A 17,378-nucleotide genomic window follows, 5' to 3' on the forward strand; every position below is an offset into this window, starting at 1 on the left:
TCGTCAGTGATGACAAATGGTCAAGAACTTTGTTTTATGTTGAATCCCATGTTGCAACAGTAGAAAGAAGCAGAGTCTGGCTCCCAAGAATCATCAACACCGTATCCTACAGGAATTAGGTGTTCTGTGAGTTCTTCCCTTGAAGTGCCAACCCTCATTTAACTTTGCTTAAGTGGTGGGCTATCCCAGCACAAGGCAGATGGCTCTGGGCAAAGGGAAATAAAGGGAATATATGACATCTCAATGGTATAGCAGTAATTTAAACACCATAAGAACAGTAATGTTAAAGGTTGAAGGATGCAGCTGCAAAAGGACAGAAATTCAATGAGAACCTTCAGTGATTTCACTCAAGCCTCCAACCTGGGATTCTATTGAATTCTATGGAGCTAAGTATCAGAGGGGTAGCCATGTTAGTCTGGATCTGTAAAAAGCAACAGAGTCCTGTGGCACCTTATAGACTAACAGACATATTGGAGCATAAGCTTTCGTGGGTCTGACAAAGTGGGTATTCACTGTCGAAAGCTTATGCTCCAATGCATCTGTTAGTCTATAAGGTGCCACAGGACTCTTTGTTGCTTTCTATGGAGCTGTCACTCAATGGGCAGGTGGAAGATTGCCTGGAGTGCTTTTCATCATTTGCAACTGGCAAAATAATGTCATGAGTTTCTTTCAGCTGGACGCTTCACTACACTTATCCATGCTCTTGCCACCTTGGGTTTGGATTACTTTAATGTACTCTACATGAGCCTACACTTAAAGACCATTTGCTACTGCAGAATGCAGCTACCCACCTATTCAGTGATACTTCCCCGAGGGAGCACACTACACCATCGCTCCTCCATTTGCACTGGTTACTAGTTGATTTTTCAGGTGAATTTTAAGATATGGTTTTTGATCTATGGAGTCTAAAATATTTTTGGTTCTATCTTACAGACCATCTCTCTTGACCAATGTACCAGCACTTGTGATTAGCAACAGGGGTCTCATTTGCTAAGGGGCAAAGGGGTCAGTGTCACCCCCCCCCCCCAATGTTGGTTTGTCCTCCCAACTTTTCATAGGTCTATATGCTCCATTACTTCTTCTATCCCCTGCCCCTCACCAGCAATAGTTTGAGGGATATAACATATACTAAACCAATTGGTTTATATACTAACCAATATACAATGTTCTGCATGTTGACACAACTTTGCCCTCCCCCATCCCCCATAATTTTTTCTGAAATGATGCCTCTGATTAGCAGAGGTAATTAAGGTAACAGGCTCATGGTTTAAATGGGAGAAGGCTAGTGGCTTGGCATCTGGAACTCCCTCCTCCCTTCCATCCCCTACTGATGCTGCAGAGCCCTCAGGGCACCCTTTAAGGCTCATCTGTTCTCCAAGCTTTCCCTGGGAGTGGAGTTTGAGCAAGGTTATGCAGTGGCTGGATGGAGAAAAGCTTATTTTGATAGGTATGATGGTTGTTTAATAGTCCTGTTTGAGGCAGTCATAGTAACTGGCTTTCTACAGAGAGGAAAAGATTGTGCAGTCTAGAGGTCTGGAGAGGCACGCTTTAGACATTGAAATAATTTTTCACATATGGGGAAACTGAAGCACTGCTCTGCAGTGACTTACCCAAGGTTACAAAGGACATCTGTGGTAGAGACAAGAAAAGATTCCCATGTCTTCTGACCCCTGTGTCTGTTCCTTTTAATCACATGACAGTCATTGCCCACAAGAGCATCCTTTCCCTCTTCCCAATTAAAGATCTAAAGGGGTAAGGCTCTATATTACTCTTAGGTGTTAACTAAATTTAATTTGTTTTCCTAAAATTCAGATTGAGTCTACATTGATTTGATGCTAAGTGTTCAGTACTAAAATTGCGTATGCAGCTAGTTTAAACAGATTGATCCTAAAATTCTCTTTTATATTGAAGAATTTGAAATGTTTGTGTCAAGCTGAATATTAAGGAACTTTTAAAAACCTGCCTATTTGTTGGTTTTTAATAATTTATCATGTGCAGATACCATAAAAAAGTCCTCCTGGCTGAATAGGGTTGCATACAGCAATACTGTACATAGCTCACCGTTCTGAGACTTAAATACATATGCATCATTTACTTTATAGGTCTTAGATTTAATTCCCTTGTTTACCTTTTTGTGAACATCTGGCTGCAAACATGCTTACCTAGAATATCTTCTTTTTTCCCCATATACTTGGTGGCCAAAAAACCCTTCCTAAATCAAGGTATTTTTATTGATTATCTTCCTTAAGGGCCTGATTATGACACCCAAATAGCACTTTACTCCTTGCAAGGTACTGTTTGCAAAGCTAATAAACACATGTATTAAGAAGTTTCTGTGTAGAATAGAGCAGTCAGCATTACCTTTAGTTATTCTTTCAGTCAAATATATACATTTTCTAATTCGTTTCTGACTGAATCTTCTTCTCTTGTGTCTTTGAGAATGGGATCATTCTTTCAGCTAGCTTTAGGAAGTCTATTTGTTAGAACAGGTTTTCTAAGTATTTTGCCATACTTTAACATGCCAAAGGCATAAAGAGATTGGAAGGAAACATGCAAAGTATTTGAACTGCCTTTCTCAAAATAAATATTATGGTTTATAATAGAAATGTACTTCCCAATATTGAAAATAGCCACTTTTGCTGAAATTATGTATGACATATTTGGATAGGATAATATCCACAAATCATTGCATTCTACAAAATATAACCGTCAACGGGGATTTATAAACGTTCACATTAAAATAACCTATTGGCAAATCCTACCTGTAATTTTCAAATACCATCATACTCCTCCCAACCCTGTCATTTTGCTAATTTAAGAGATGGACCCAAGGTGTAGAGTTTGGATCCTGATCTGAACTTCCCAAAGATCCAGTTTGCTCATTTTTGGAGGCTTGACTTGGTCCCATCTTCTCCATCACAAACACTACCTTGTGATTAAAAGTTTACTCTCTAAGTAAATCTTGCTGGTGAACGGGGGTTGTTTGGTATTGTTTTTTGTTGGTGGTGGTGTTTTCCCCATGCTTCTCTGGCTATTTGCTCTTAGAACACTTCAGGGACTGGATGTGCCAGTATTAGCAATACAGTTCTGCATGCAGCACGTACTATAGGAGAAAAGTTTGGATTTTTTTATTTTTTTTGGCGCTGTCAAGATGAATAGCAGTTTATAAGTGAAAATCAAGATATCTCAGTGGGAGAAGGTGTTGTGAAAGAAGTGACTTCAGGGTTTAGGAATTCCAAAGAAACCTTACTTCAGGCAATATTAGCATGATTATCAGAGCAAAGAAATTTGCCAACCAGGGTATCCTGTTTCTCACTGTTGCACAAAATTACATACGGTGACATGGGGCTTAATTCTGATCACAATCACATTAGTGTAAATTAGGAGTGACTCCACTGATTTCAGTGCAGTTAGATCAGTGTAAAACTAGGGTACATGAGATCAGAACCAAGTTCAGAATCTCCATTACCAGGTGAAATCAAATATCAATTGATGCTATTTGATATATCTCTCCAAATTGAGAAGCGCAGATTAGTCAACGATTAGTCAAGATGACAATAGAAGATAGATGACCTATTTTCACTCCAAAACCAAAGCAGAGATCTTTATCTGTGCGCTTAAGCTTTGTCTGCATCTTTTAGTCTATATTAAAACAAGGTCTTGGAGAATGTACTGCACTGAATGTTCAAATTTACTCAGCAAGGGGGGAAAAAAATCCCTCACCAAAACTACTTTGGGTCTGATTCTTATTTGCAGTAAAGCCCCTTTACACTGCTGCAGCAGAGGCCTTAGTATAAATTAAATTCAGGCCCTTTGAGTGCAGACATACTCATGCCAGATAAAATGTGATCTATAGGAGAGCAACATTTTTATTATGAATAATGTAGCTGAGAGCAACCTTGTTGCCAATGTTCAGCCACTGGGGTATTAAGAGAGGAGCTTCTGCTTTGGGACTGTGTTACAGAGGGAAAAAGATAAAAATAGGGTGTCTGACGCATGCATCCCATGCTGCAAGCCAGGATACAGAAATCTTTATAACCAAATACAGTATTCCAGAACATGCATGGAAAATATGCACGTGTGTGAGTGTGTAAAATTTTTTCCTAACCAATAGGAATGCTCATTCCCCTCCCCCCCCCCCCCCCCAACCGCCTTCCTCTTTTACAGGCATCTTGTATATATTTCCTTTACCTGCTTACAATTGTAAAAGTTCAGTGACTCTATTCCAGCTATGCCTTCACTGCCCACCCTCCGGTCCTTGTCACACGCTTAAATATTTAGAGAGTGCGGCAGGATATTCTTTCTTGTGACTAGTTCAGAGAGAGCAAAAGCTAGTCCATTCTCTAGACATCTGCTAGCTGCCAAAAATTCATCAAAAGCCCAAGTCGGTCTGTCACAGCTATTGATAGTGGTTGCCTGATCTAAAATTAGGCAGGCACAGTACAGGTCCTTTTAAAATGTTAATCCTTGCATTACATTTTGTTGCTTCTGTTGGCATAGGGGATTATGTGACATAATGCAAAAGTAAATAATATGATGCAATGGATAAAACTTAATGGAAAACACAAATTTGAGATCAGGTGCCTCATACTGCGTGGCTAGATCCCTGCAGCACTTACCCAAACAAAACTTCCATTGCAGTGGATAACATGAAGTCAATGGAAATTTTGTCTGAGTAAGGACTGCAGGGTCAGCTCTGTACTGATTTGCTTAGTGAGCAACCTATCAGAATTATTTATTTATATTTTTTCACTGAGTGGGCAGTTGAGCATCTAATGCTTTGTCGGGGCTCGAATGTCCATGTTCATTGAGTACCATAAATAATATCTATTTTCAGATTGGGAATTAAATAGATAACAGGGAATAGGTCTTCAAAGCCAGCCAAGTAGTTCATCACCAATTGAGGTTGTTAGGCAAAGAGCTGCAGTCTTTCCCAGGCATACAGAAATCATGAGCTGAGCCCCCCAAAATCAGGGTTGGCTTAAATTTAAATTCATGAGTGGCTTAAAATTCATGACTCTTAAAAAATAAATATATTTGGAATCTTTTTATTTGTTTTCTGGTTTTTGAACCTTTCAGGGTCACATTTTCAAGCTTTTCTCCACAAGCAAGAGGGTTAGAAACTCGGGTTTCTTTTTTAAATGAAAGCTGAGATTCTCACATATTAACTTGACCCCAGGAACTGGGGCTGTAAGAAAAACACCAAATATCCTGAGGTGAGAGTCATGATAAAGTCGTGAGAGTTGGCAACACTGGTCAGCTTTGATTTAAAACAAAACAGTCTTATGATAGCAGAGCCTGATCTGAGTCTACCATTTCTTCAGTCCTTTTGTCCTGATTCAGCAAAACATGTAGGGCCTTAAGTACGTGCTTAGTGTGCTACTTTTGCTGAGTCAGGGCTTTGACAGTTCTTCACTCAGTCTATTTTAACTTAAATCTCACACTCCTTAATATATCTAGATCCATGTATGTTTATTTCAATTTTTTGTCGTCCATAGTGAGTGAGTGGAGTTAGAAAAGAGAATCTTTAAAGGTAGCATTGTGGAGTTATATATTTCATCTCTTTCAGTAACTTCCAAGTCAAATTTGTTCAGATTACAAGTAAAAATACATTTCTTGCCAACCCTGTATATTCCACCTGGCACCTAAAGATCCAGCTGTATTCTTTCTGCCTCTTACATCATCACCAGTTCTGCCTCTTACATCAATGCTAAGGTTCTATGATTGGAAATGTTGAAGAGGTATGAGGCAAAATAGATTTCAGGTCACTCTGCAATGGCTGTATTGAGTCTACTGTGGTAACAGTAGTAAACAGCTATGACTCTAAGGCATGCAGGGGCAGATCCACATTGAGGTGCCTGTTCCACAGGGTCACAGCTTGTACTATAATTGCCCTTTAACTGTTCAGACTGGATCTTGAGACATTAGGAATTAAAGGTGAAACATCCCATTTTCATATACAATATAAATATATATACTTACAACAAGTCCTTTTTGTCTCATAGGGAGAGTCAAGTGTTTTGTGTGTGATACTATTTTATGCATTACAATTGGACTGTGTATCATATTAAAGAAGAATTTAGTAACTATATGCAAGATTAACAGCAGGAGTCAGATTCCTAAAGTAGAAAAAAACCTGAAAAGACAGTGAGGATAATAACATGTTCTGAAGACCCTGCTAGTTTGAGGAGCAAGTTACCACAAGTGATATAGAAACGTGGTAAATATAGAATCAAACCAACAAGAGACTTAGAATTGCTACAGTACAATGATATATAACCTTCTTGCAGTTATGCTTAAACTGGTGGCATAAACCCCTGCTGGAAAAGGATATCCTTTGTTAAAACTTCCCTCTGAAAGTCTTGGAGATAGAACTTCTTACACTCATTCAGGCAGCAAATTAGAAAGCCCCTGCTCATGTTGGTTTTTGACTCAAAAGAAAATAAGACTTTTCCCTGGTGCTAGTGGCTGTTGAAATGGTTAATTGAACTAAGGGATACAGACCATGGCACCTGTTTGAAGTGAACACTCAGACTTAGGTCTGCTTTTATCTTATAATAGTACTAGCGTTGGCTTAGTGCCATGTACTGGGGGTTCAGAAGAGTTAATGAAAATCATAATGCGTTCAACCTCCTCCATAATAAGCCATGCTTGCTTGCATTCAACCAAATGGGTCGTAGGCCACCTGTTGCTACATGTAAGGGCATAGGAGGGGCCAGTCTAGCTAGTCTTTAAAAAGAAAGAGAGAGAGAGAGAAGATGCTAATTGAAAAATCAGACTTTCTAACTAATTTTACTTCATTTAGATTTATATTTGGTAATGTTAATATAAAAAAAAGTAGAATGCTTTTAAAACACTTCCCACTCAATCTGCAGGTGAAAGCCATTTATGTGGTGTCCTAGCAATGCAGATTAGATAAAATACTACAGCAGTGTAGCTGAATCACTCTCTTTTTTTTCCTCCCTCCATGTATATTCTTTAGATAGGAAAATAGAAATTGCCAGACCAGATAAAACCATTTGGCCCAGTAAGTCTAGTCTGGCCACTACAGAAGGCAGGGATGTCTGAGGCTTCAGAGGAAGGTGAACAAATGCACAGTACACCTGGCCAGTGCTGTGTATGGGAGGAAATTTCCTGACCAATGTTGTGATTATCTGAGGGTAGGTCTACACTTACCTGGTAGTTCGGCGGCGAGCGATCGAACTTCTGGGTTCGACTTATCGCGCGTCTTGTCTGGACGCGATAAGTCGAACCAGGAAGTGCTCGCCGTCGACTGCGGTACTCCTGCTCGGCGAGAGGAGTACCGCGGAGTCGACAGGGGAGCCTGCCTGCCGCGTGTGGACCGAGGTAAGTTCGAACTAAGGTACTTCGAACTTCAGCTACGTTATTCACGTAGCTGAAGTTGCGTACCTTAGTTCGACTTGGGGGGTTAGTGTAGACCTGCCCTAAGAACCTGCAGTATGTGATTAACATTATTATAATATGTGCATGTACTGGGGGGAGGGGTTAATGTTTGTATGTATGCTCTACAGGATTTTACAATTCCTCAGGAAGGACTTGATTGGGCCAAAATAGCTTGAGATCTCATCTTCTAGCAGCATTTCAGTTCCTGTATGGTAGAAATACCAAAAGAAGACTAGACCTCATGTTGTTATTTTGACCCCCCACAATTGGCTTCCTGAGCTATTACTTAAAGAAAAAATAAGCAAAACACCAGTATCTATTATATTTGACTTTGGGTTTAGCCACATATTACTGTTTTCAGCTGTATTTGGGTTTGTGTTGCATCTGCACATGCAGCAACTAAAAATGTTATTCATAAAATGACTATTTACGGCACCTGGGCAATTTTGTGTGAACTGTTATCAGCAGCCACTAAGCTTATATCATATTGAAAAGCTAGAAGATTATGTACCACCAATGTACATATGGCAAAAAGCACACCCAGTGCTCTCCCAGGTCCTTGCTGTATCCTCAGTGACTTCAGGATGGATCTTAGCAGCCAAAGAATTCAAAACCAATTTTTGTTGTTAATATTTTTCTGTGTCTGATCTGATGATGATATTAGGAAACAGCTAGTTGTGAAGTATCTTGTTTTAGAGACAAAGACATAAATGGGAGGAAACTATAGAGCCCTTTGTGTCTGACTAGTGCACACTTTTGCAAGCAGCAATGGGCTCCATTTGCCATGGCATTAGTGATGAGAGCCATCAGCAGTTCTCCTGGCCCCATGTCTGCCAGCTAGTAGTCAGACACTACAGGAGACTTAACCAATTAGGAGAGTTCCTCCCACACTCCACACACCCCCATCTGCTGGCTGGATTTGCTTGGTTTGAGTGTGCTGTTTGTTATTCCAGCCAAAACTATGATCTGAGACCCTCCTAATCTGAAGGTGACAGATCAACCAGGTGAGCCAAACCAGCAGGGGTTGAGCTAAGATTGTCTCAGCTTGAAGTCACTCTTCGCTGGATGATATCTACAGTATGCTCATTTTTGATTAAGTTTTAGTTGGGGCTTCATTTAAATCTAAAAATGTGTGTCAGTATCATGAGAGGGGTTGCTGTTAGTGTTATCAAACTATTGGACTAAGTATCCAAACAGTAAGCCAGCATGATAATTTTTGGTCAGCTTCTCGTGTCCCACTCCATTAGGTCAATTTCAGATCTCTTCTACACCCATGTCACTCCATCAGTGCAGCAACACCACTGCCTGAGTCACTGTACGTTGACACCAGTGTAAATTAGATCAGACTCTAATCCACTGGGCCTGATTCTGCTCTCACACCAGCATACATCAGCATACATAACTCTGACATCAGTAGGGCTACTGTGGGATAGGTGAGGCCCATTGACTTCAATGAGATTTGTGTGCAATTATCCAAGAATTTGACACTTAGGTGAACAAATAATCTCATGCATATACAATATCCCCAGTCTATTCCAGGCAGCATTTACCAGCATTTTACACCTTCTAGTGATGGTGGGGGAATACAGGAAGTTCAGGGATGAATTGTGATGGTCCCTTCCAGTTTCATGTCCATTGGTTTTGCTGCCCTTAGTATTACTGCGGGAACATTGAGTCCATTGTTTTTCATAAAAGACTGCTATAGAGAAGTAATATGAAATTTTTTGAATGCATGCAGCAGGACTGTTTAAAGGCTAACTCCAACTAAAATGCCTCAGGTAACTGAGAATAATGAGATGTTTTCTGAGTGCACCTTTTTTATTGTACCAATATTATGTTACAGAAAAAAAGGGGGTTTAACACTTAGCACCTGTCACAAGTTTTCTCCTTGAATTAGACTCTCTTGCTTATAAAAATTTAATTGATTCCCAGCAGTTTATGTGGATGGTGCTTAGTAGGAGTTTTCTGTTCTCTTGCCAGCTACACGGTTACTTAGAAAGTGAGCCGCTCACGCTACAGCTGTTCATTGGGACTGCAGACGACCGCCTGCTGAGACCTCATGCCTTCTACCAGGTTCATCGAATCACAGGGAAGACTGTTTCCACCACCAGCCATGAAACAATACTTTCCAACACCAAAGTCTTGGAAATTCCACTTCTACCAGAAAGCAAGATGAAAGCAATGTAAGACCCATGCACTTTACCTGACTGCTTAGCAGTTTCCTCCCAGTCTATCCACTTGGTTTTTTTTGTTGAGTGTATGCTGCTGCTTTTTTTTTTTCCCTGCTGAATCTTATAAATAATCCAGCTTCCAGCAGTTTTCCAAAGATTTGTTGGGACAAATTGCCCCTAATCAGCTTAATGCCAGAAAAAACTTTGCAAATATTAATGACAACTGGTTAGTTTCATTCTAGAGTTTCAGTCAATGTCCTTATTTGCCATTTAAAGTGAGTATCTCAGTTACAGAGCTGTAAATATCTTCTACCTCAGCTCCTGCATTTAGGTTCTACACATGACACCTATTTACTCCTGTATGCAGTACTACAAGGAACAGGGCCTGTTAAAATTTATCTTTGGGCTGGGGGAAATCTCATAAAGAATATTTCCAAATAATTTAGTCTTTGTTAAGATAAATAGAACATCTTTTATTTATTATATAAAGTATCATTATTCTTTTCCAGTGAAATTTGTTTAGGTCAAGCCAAAATAAAATGTGACAGTAGAAGCAAAACAATTAGAATTAAAAGTAGCAAAGATACATTTATTTCTCAGTTAGAGCAAGGTATAATTATTCTCACAATCTCTAAGGGTGAAATTTACTCCTATGCAGAGGGGCCTATGCACCTTTTAATTCCCAGATTAGGTCTTAAGTGAGATATGTGTAGGTCCTCTTCACACAGTTGAATTTCATCCTAGGATAATACTGGTAGCGTGAAATTCATCCCAGTTCACAGGGCTTGTATGAGGTTCTCCAAATCCTTTAAGCTCCAGCATTAAGGTCTCAAGTGATATAGAGAACCTTGTATGGGTCCTCTGAATTTCACCTAGATGTATACATATATGGGGTGAAATCCTGGCCCCACTGAAGTCACTTGCAAAGCTCCTATTTACTTTAATAGAGCCATAATGTCACCCATAATGTTATATGTTTGTATATTTATTTACATATATACTTTTGCAAAAAAACAAAACAAAAAATCAACATGCAAACAACAAAAGCAGCAACAACATGTATGTCTGAATTAACTCCATTAAATCTCAGAAGATGCAAATTAAGGCTAAAACTCTGTGTTTAATTCATTTTACAAGAGCTACAGTGGCACTTGCAGCGGGGCTAATGGGGATCAGAGTGATTGCTGAAGGCTCAAGATGTTGGGACCTCTAGACTTTCATTATGCAATATAGTAGAATAGCCCTGCAACACTTTTGGCCAAATTATCTGCAGGTGTTAATTGACACAGATCCATTCAAGCTAGTGCAGCTGCACCATTTTATACCAGCAGAGTATTTCTTTGGCCTTCTATTTGATTTTTTGACAAGTAAGTAATATATTATTTTTTCTGTCACCAAAGTCATTATGTCAAAGGTGGCTGAAAAGATCTTGTGCCAGAGATGATCGATTTTCATATCAAGTTTGCTAGGCTGTAATAAACCGAGCTAGGCGAATAATTGATTTTTTGATTTGGTGGCTGAACTGAAAAAACAAACAAAAAATGTTTAGTTTTAGTTTAAGGTTTAGGTTTTAGGGGTTTTTTAAAATTAAATCTAGCTAAATTTTGAAATGAAACATTTCATTTCCACATTTTTTTAAACAAAACATTTTGGCTTTTTCAGAATCCCCACCCCCTTTTTTTTTTTTTGGCCAAAATTATTGCTCAGTTCAACCCAAATTGGTGAATAGTTTTGCGATTTTCAGCCTATAAACTATTCATCCCAAAAATGTCACCCAACTGCAGTAATAAAGTCCCATCAAGCATCATACACAATGTTTTGACATTTATAGGACTTTATATCTCTATGGCTTAGGGCTCACACTCCCTTCATGAAATCTGAACAATAGGATTAAAGATGAAGTGCAAGTCTTTCTTACAATTATGTGGATTTAGGCCCCAGTGCAGCAAAGCCCTTAAGCACATGAGAAATCCCATCTGCATTCACTAGAGTAGTCAAGCACATGCTTAACTTTAAGCGTATGAGTATTCCTATTGGCTTCAAATGGGACTGCTCAGATGCTTAAAGTTATGTTTGAGTTTAAGTGCGTCACTGTATCAGGGTCTTAAATTAGAACCTTAATTAATGGTGTGTTAAATTCCTTTGTTTTTAAATAGAAGCTAAAAATGATAACATACACAACATTAGAAGTGCAGGTTTCAGAGTAGCAGCTGTGTTAGTCTGTATCCGCAAAAAGAACAGGAGTACTTGTGGCACCTTAGAGACTAACAAATTTATTAGAGCATAAGCTTTTGTGGGCTACAGCACACTTCTTTGGATGCATATAGAATGGAACATATATTGAGGAGATATATATACACACATACAGAGAGCATGAACAGGTGGGAGTTGTCTTACCAACTCTGAGAGGCCAATTAAGTAAGAGAGAAAAAAAATTCTATATGCATCCAAAGAAGTGGGCTGTAGCCCACAAAAGCTTATGCCCAAATAAATTTGTTAGTCTCTAAGGTGCCACAAGTACTCCTGTTCTTTTTAGAAGCGCAGTATCTACTCCTTTGTATTGTAAGATCATTGTACTAAATTTTGACATTGACACGGATACTCCATAGCTCTTATGGCCTCTTCTGTCAATGCATATTGTTAATCCATTCATTAACACTGCATCTCTGATCTTGTCAGCAAGGGCCTCTGTTATTGTTAAATCCACACTCTTAAAAGGCATGAAGGCCAAAACTGGGGATTGCCTTCCACAATTCATGTTTGCAGAGTGTGTGTTTGATGAATAATCTTTCAGTTTGCTTCAGAATAGAATTCTAGATGTCTTGGGAAAAGGGAAAATGGGACACCGTGTGGGACTGGCCCGAGCCCTGCCCTCCCTTCCCCCCTGCACATGGGGCAGGCCTGAGCCCTGCTGCCTCCCTCACGCACAGGGCTCTCATCCAAGTCCAGCCTGCTCTCCGCAGGGGGCTGGTGTTGCCCCTTACCTGAGCCCTGCCTGTCCCTCCACACGGCTGGCGTAACTGCTCACCTGAACCCTGCCTCCTTGCCATGTGGCGTCCACCCGAGCCCTGTTTACACACACACCTTCACACGGCTGGTGTCACCGCTCACTTCCCCCCCACATGTTCCTCTGCGCCCGCTAGGGGTGCGTGCCCCACTTTTTTTACAAAAGTGGGCATCTGTCCTGTTTGCTCTTGCCAACTGATCATCAGCAGTTGGCAAGAGCAAACAGGACAGATGCCCACTTTCACCAAAAAAGTCAGGACGGCCAGGACAGGGCTTAAAAAAGGGACTGTCCCAGCCAAAACAGGATGTATGGTCACACTACTTGGGAGGGAGGGGAGAAGTGAAACTGTTTGAATGAATTTACATGTGCACTGGTTATTTTATCTAAGTGCAAAATAAAATTAAACTGTGCATATTCAGTGTAATAAAACACATGCTAGAAATCCATATCCAAAAGGAATTATCATGCATATATAGTAGTAATGTCCAGAATCTTAGTGTTTCTGCAGTTTTACTTTAGTTTTTTAGTGCATCTCGTATGTGCATTATGAATTAATGTTCTGCAATGTTTAATTTTGATATGTCCATGCAAATAAGTCCAGCAGGACTAGCCTTACTAGTGGGCACTATTTAGGAATTCCTACTTGTCCCAAAGATCCTGTGAAGATGTTAGGCTGGGGCTCAGGTTTTAAATAAATAAATAAAAGCAGGGGAGGGAAGGTAGAAATGTTGTATTTGTGACTTTCTGGAACCTGCAGAGAGTTAGTTGAAATGTCCTGTGTCGTCTTTTGGACAGCATTGACTGCGCTGGAATATTAAAACTTAGAAATTCAGATATTGAACTACGAAAAGGAGAAACAGACATCGGAAGGAAGAATACACGAGTGCGGCTGGTCTTCCGAGTTCACATCCCACAATCCAACGGGAGAACTCTGTCTCTACAAGTAGCGTCCAACCCTATTGAGTGTTGTAAGTAGCAATAGCCTTCTTGTTCTTGCCAGGTATTGTACAACCAATTGCCTGACATAAAGCCTGTCCTTGTCAGTATGTTAAATGTTGTTTCATCGCATCTGTCCATTGTCTGAAACGTGCTGTACATCTCAAAAATGTATTTTACATTGCATGAAAAGTATTACCTGTTTCCTTGGCAAAACAATATCTGGTCCCTTGTGCATTCACTCCTACAGGAAGTTCCTTTGCAATACAAGAAGAGCCATGTTAAGCTGCTGTTTGAACTTGAATTGACTTGGACAAGTTCCTTTATGCTGAGAGGCCCTTTCACAAGGGTAACTGCTATTAAGAGTTTTGGAGAGCTCCAGTTCAGCCCCATTTCTCCCCCACCAAAAAATCCCTTTGACAAGGAGCTAGTGAGGTATTTAAAATTGCCGTATTAGTGTTAGTTTACTGCAGTTTCAGGAAATTCCTAGAAACTGACCTTCAGTATTGGGATCTTTTTAATAGAACAAACATCACTTTATAAACCTGTCAGATTTGGACACAGACTTCTCTTCCCCCCCCACCCCAAGAATCCCATTTCATTCTTGCTCCATGAGCCTATTAAATACAGAAAAAGCCCTTTGCTTCATTTAACTTTACAGTTTTTGTCTAGCTGGGGAAAATCAAGTTTCTTTCTAACTCCTGTCGCTTCTAGTGCTGGATGAAATTCCACAAGCTTTTGGAGGTTCTTTTTGACTCAGATTAGCAGCCGCAAATTCAGATTCTAATTAACTGAACCCTTTTTTAGAGGACCCTTTACCTATCTCTTTTACTTCCCTTTGTTCCCCTGGAAGCAGCAACACAACTGAGAACAGTTTGACAGTCTGCCTTCCCAAATTGCCGTAGGCGTAGGATCTCAGCCACGGCACTCTTGAGGGGGAGGGAGGCTCTGACCCTTCCATCATCCCCACCCATAGCATCAAGTTCTGTTGGTGGGTTCAGAACCTGCTGCTGCTCTTTGTGCCATTCCTAGGAGAGGTGCTCCAGACTGCACAACATACCCGGGAGGCCCTGTGTAATGTAAGATTTGGGGTTTCTTGGAAGCACAGTGCCCTTTTGGGTATGTCTGGAGAAGAAGCATCAGAGAAGAGCAGACCCAGATTCCACCACCAGAAACTGATGTGTATCTATCAGGTCTTGAGACCAGAAACCCTTTTGCCTACAACTTAAAATCTTTCCTTCCCAAGCCGATCTCATTTAAAGAAACAAGCGTTTTTTTCTAAGAAAAGTTAAGCCTGTACTATGTATGAAGAGTAGCAGAACCTGCCTAATACTAAGAGCTAGAATGGCACAAGCTGGTGTCCTAAATACTATATCTATATCTATCTATCTCTATATAAAAATATGTATTTATTACATTTTTTCCTCCCTCCCCATTCTTAAAGGATTCTTAAAGGCTAAATTTTGCTAAGGATCAAATTCTAGCCTGAAGTGCACCTACAAGTAAAGCCAAAAATGAGAGCAAAAATAGCCTGATCCTACCTCCTAATTAAATCTATGAGTGTAGGATCAGGCTGTAATGCCTAATATGCCAAATTCAACTAGCCAGTAAAAATGAGGTTGGCTATGTCTGTGTGCCATGTAAGTCAGGATTGCAGTGTAAAATACTATGGACTGAGCGGCAGTGCAGTGTATTATCTCCAAACAAAGCAAATATTCTTGCAATATGACAAATGCAAAAAAAAGTGTACTGTATGTTATTTCAAATGCAGAAATCTGAAATAAGCAAGTGTCGAATACTCCATAATCCTTTGGTGCATGTGAGACAAGGAGGACCCAGTAATATGGATAAAGTACTCACGTCATTCTCTGAAGCACAGGTGTGCAGGCTGAATACCTCAGTCAAAAATGATAAAATATATGCCATGGGGATATAGGATACTGTTAGCATGGTCCATGTGCAATTTGGTACTCAGAGCTTAATGGAAGCATGCTCTCCAGCCATGGTCTGTAACTGGGTTACTGAGGTCATGAGTACAGTGCCATATAAATATTTGGCATAAGTATGATAGAATATGGCTTTATGTTATGGGAAATTCCTTTAAAAATAAATAAAATAAATATACCGTTTTAAGTATCACAGAACAAACTGGCTTTTTTAATTGAACAGAATGTTCTTTGTATGGTTATTTTTAATCCATAGTATCTTATCTAATAAAAGCATTGTTTATAATTAAAGCACTTAAAACCAACTGTACACTGAGTTTCCTATAGACCTCCTGAACTTTCTTGAGTTTCTATATCAAACTCAGTTTGTCTAATAAAAGTAAAAGTTGGGTCACTTATTTAAGCAATATTTACTGATTTTGTGTGTGTGTGTGTGTGTCTGTGGTTGTTTTGTCTTTTCTTCTCCTTTTAAAACTTTCCAGCTCAAAGATCTGCCCAGGAACTGCCTTTGGTGGAGAAGCAAAGTGCTGACAGCTTTCCTGTGATTGGAGGGAAAAAAATTATACTGTCTGGCCATAACTTTCTACAAGACTCCAAAGTCATCTTTGTGGAGAAAGCGCCAGGTATTTTCTTTAAAAATAGACAGTCTGCGTCCTTTTCTTGTTTTGAAACCCAATGGAAATTTGATTACTGAATGGTGGTAATGTAAACACTGTCAACCCATTTTCATCCACATGTTTTCCATGTCACTGGGTGGAACTGTGTAGGTGATCTCAGCTCTATGTCATGCTATGGTTGTATATAATGCAGTTATAGTTGCAGATATGTTTCATTGCAGGCATACAATTGTGACACTGAAAGTGAGAGTTTGGAGTTTATTTTTGTAGCAAACCACAATTGTGCCTGGCAGGTTTTCTTAGTTATTCTAGTCAAAGGCATTCTAAGAATTTCATCACATTTTAGTGCAAAAACCTGCAAGATACTGCTGCTTCTTAAACATTTTTATAATTAGTGGGGAGATCACATTGACAGCACCTTGGTGCGGTAGGTTTGGTGGGGAAGGGGATGTGGGTTTTTTTCCTTTTGTGGTGAATTTTTTTTATTGACCTTTAATCCTCAGTGTCAGGTTGTGTAGAAAATGTAAACCTTGAAGGGCTTTGATAATTTATTAGGTGTTGGTTTAAGAGGATTAACATTGTCAAAAGCCTGTCCAGTGCAGGCTCATTCATTTCAAAGGAACAATCTTATTTTTTGCCATTAAGAACCAAGGTTTCTCTCCCACACACACTTTTATTCATCAAGTTTATCGTTACTGTGACTGATATTCTAGCATCCTGAGTGTCCCAACTCACCCTCAATGGGCATTGAGGGCACTCAGTACCTTATGGGATTAGGCCCTATTTGAAGTTTCAGGTTAAAGCATCTGTAAGGATTGTAGTTCATGTAATGTTAATGCAAAATATGGTACTTTATTTCTGATGAGATGATGGTTAGAGTGGAGCTGTGAGTAAAAGGCAGGCTCTGAAAGGAGATAATTACAGAGGAGGAGTATTCTTGTTTTGGAAAGGGTTTCCCTGGTGCTGGCACAAACCATACATTCCACGGCTGCCTGCTGCAACCCCCTGAACTGTAAGCTGTCTTCTGAGCTCCTCAAACACTTAGCATCTCACAGCCGTTCAAGTGCAGGCTTTGACAGTCTGTCTGTTTAACCCTCACCATTCATTAAGTTCCAGTAAGACTGCACTTCCCTGCTGTGTGACTATTATCAATGGTATGTCTGTGGGAGGCATGTGTTTGTGCTGAGTCAGGGAATCTCCTTAACAAATCTCGTTAACAAATCAAAGTAGATGTGAGTTTATTTCAGAGTGGTCCCTTCAGCACTTGACCCACTCAAAGCAACCCAAAGAGCCTGTC

General features: G+C 39.8%; 1 protein-coding gene across 2 annotated transcripts in view; it reads left to right on the forward strand.

Moving 5' to 3' along the window:
• Window positions 1–17,378, forward strand: part of NFATC1 (nuclear factor of activated T cells 1) — a 144,582-nt gene that overhangs the window by 51,680 nt on the left and 75,524 nt on the right. For both annotated transcript variants that reach the window (XM_065398980.1, XM_065398981.1), the window contains exons 4-6: window positions 9,385–9,587; window positions 13,378–13,550; window positions 15,947–16,087. In XM_065398980.1, coding sequence (XP_065255052.1) covers window positions 9,385–9,587; window positions 13,378–13,550; window positions 15,947–16,087 — 517 coding nt within the window. The remainder of the gene's footprint in view (window positions 1–9,384; window positions 9,588–13,377; window positions 13,551–15,946; window positions 16,088–17,378) is intronic.

This window comes from Emys orbicularis, chromosome 2 (genome assembly GCF_028017835.1).
Source record: "Emys orbicularis isolate rEmyOrb1 chromosome 2, rEmyOrb1.hap1, whole genome shotgun sequence".
Classification (NCBI taxonomy): Eukaryota; Metazoa; Chordata; order Testudines; family Emydidae; genus Emys; species Emys orbicularis.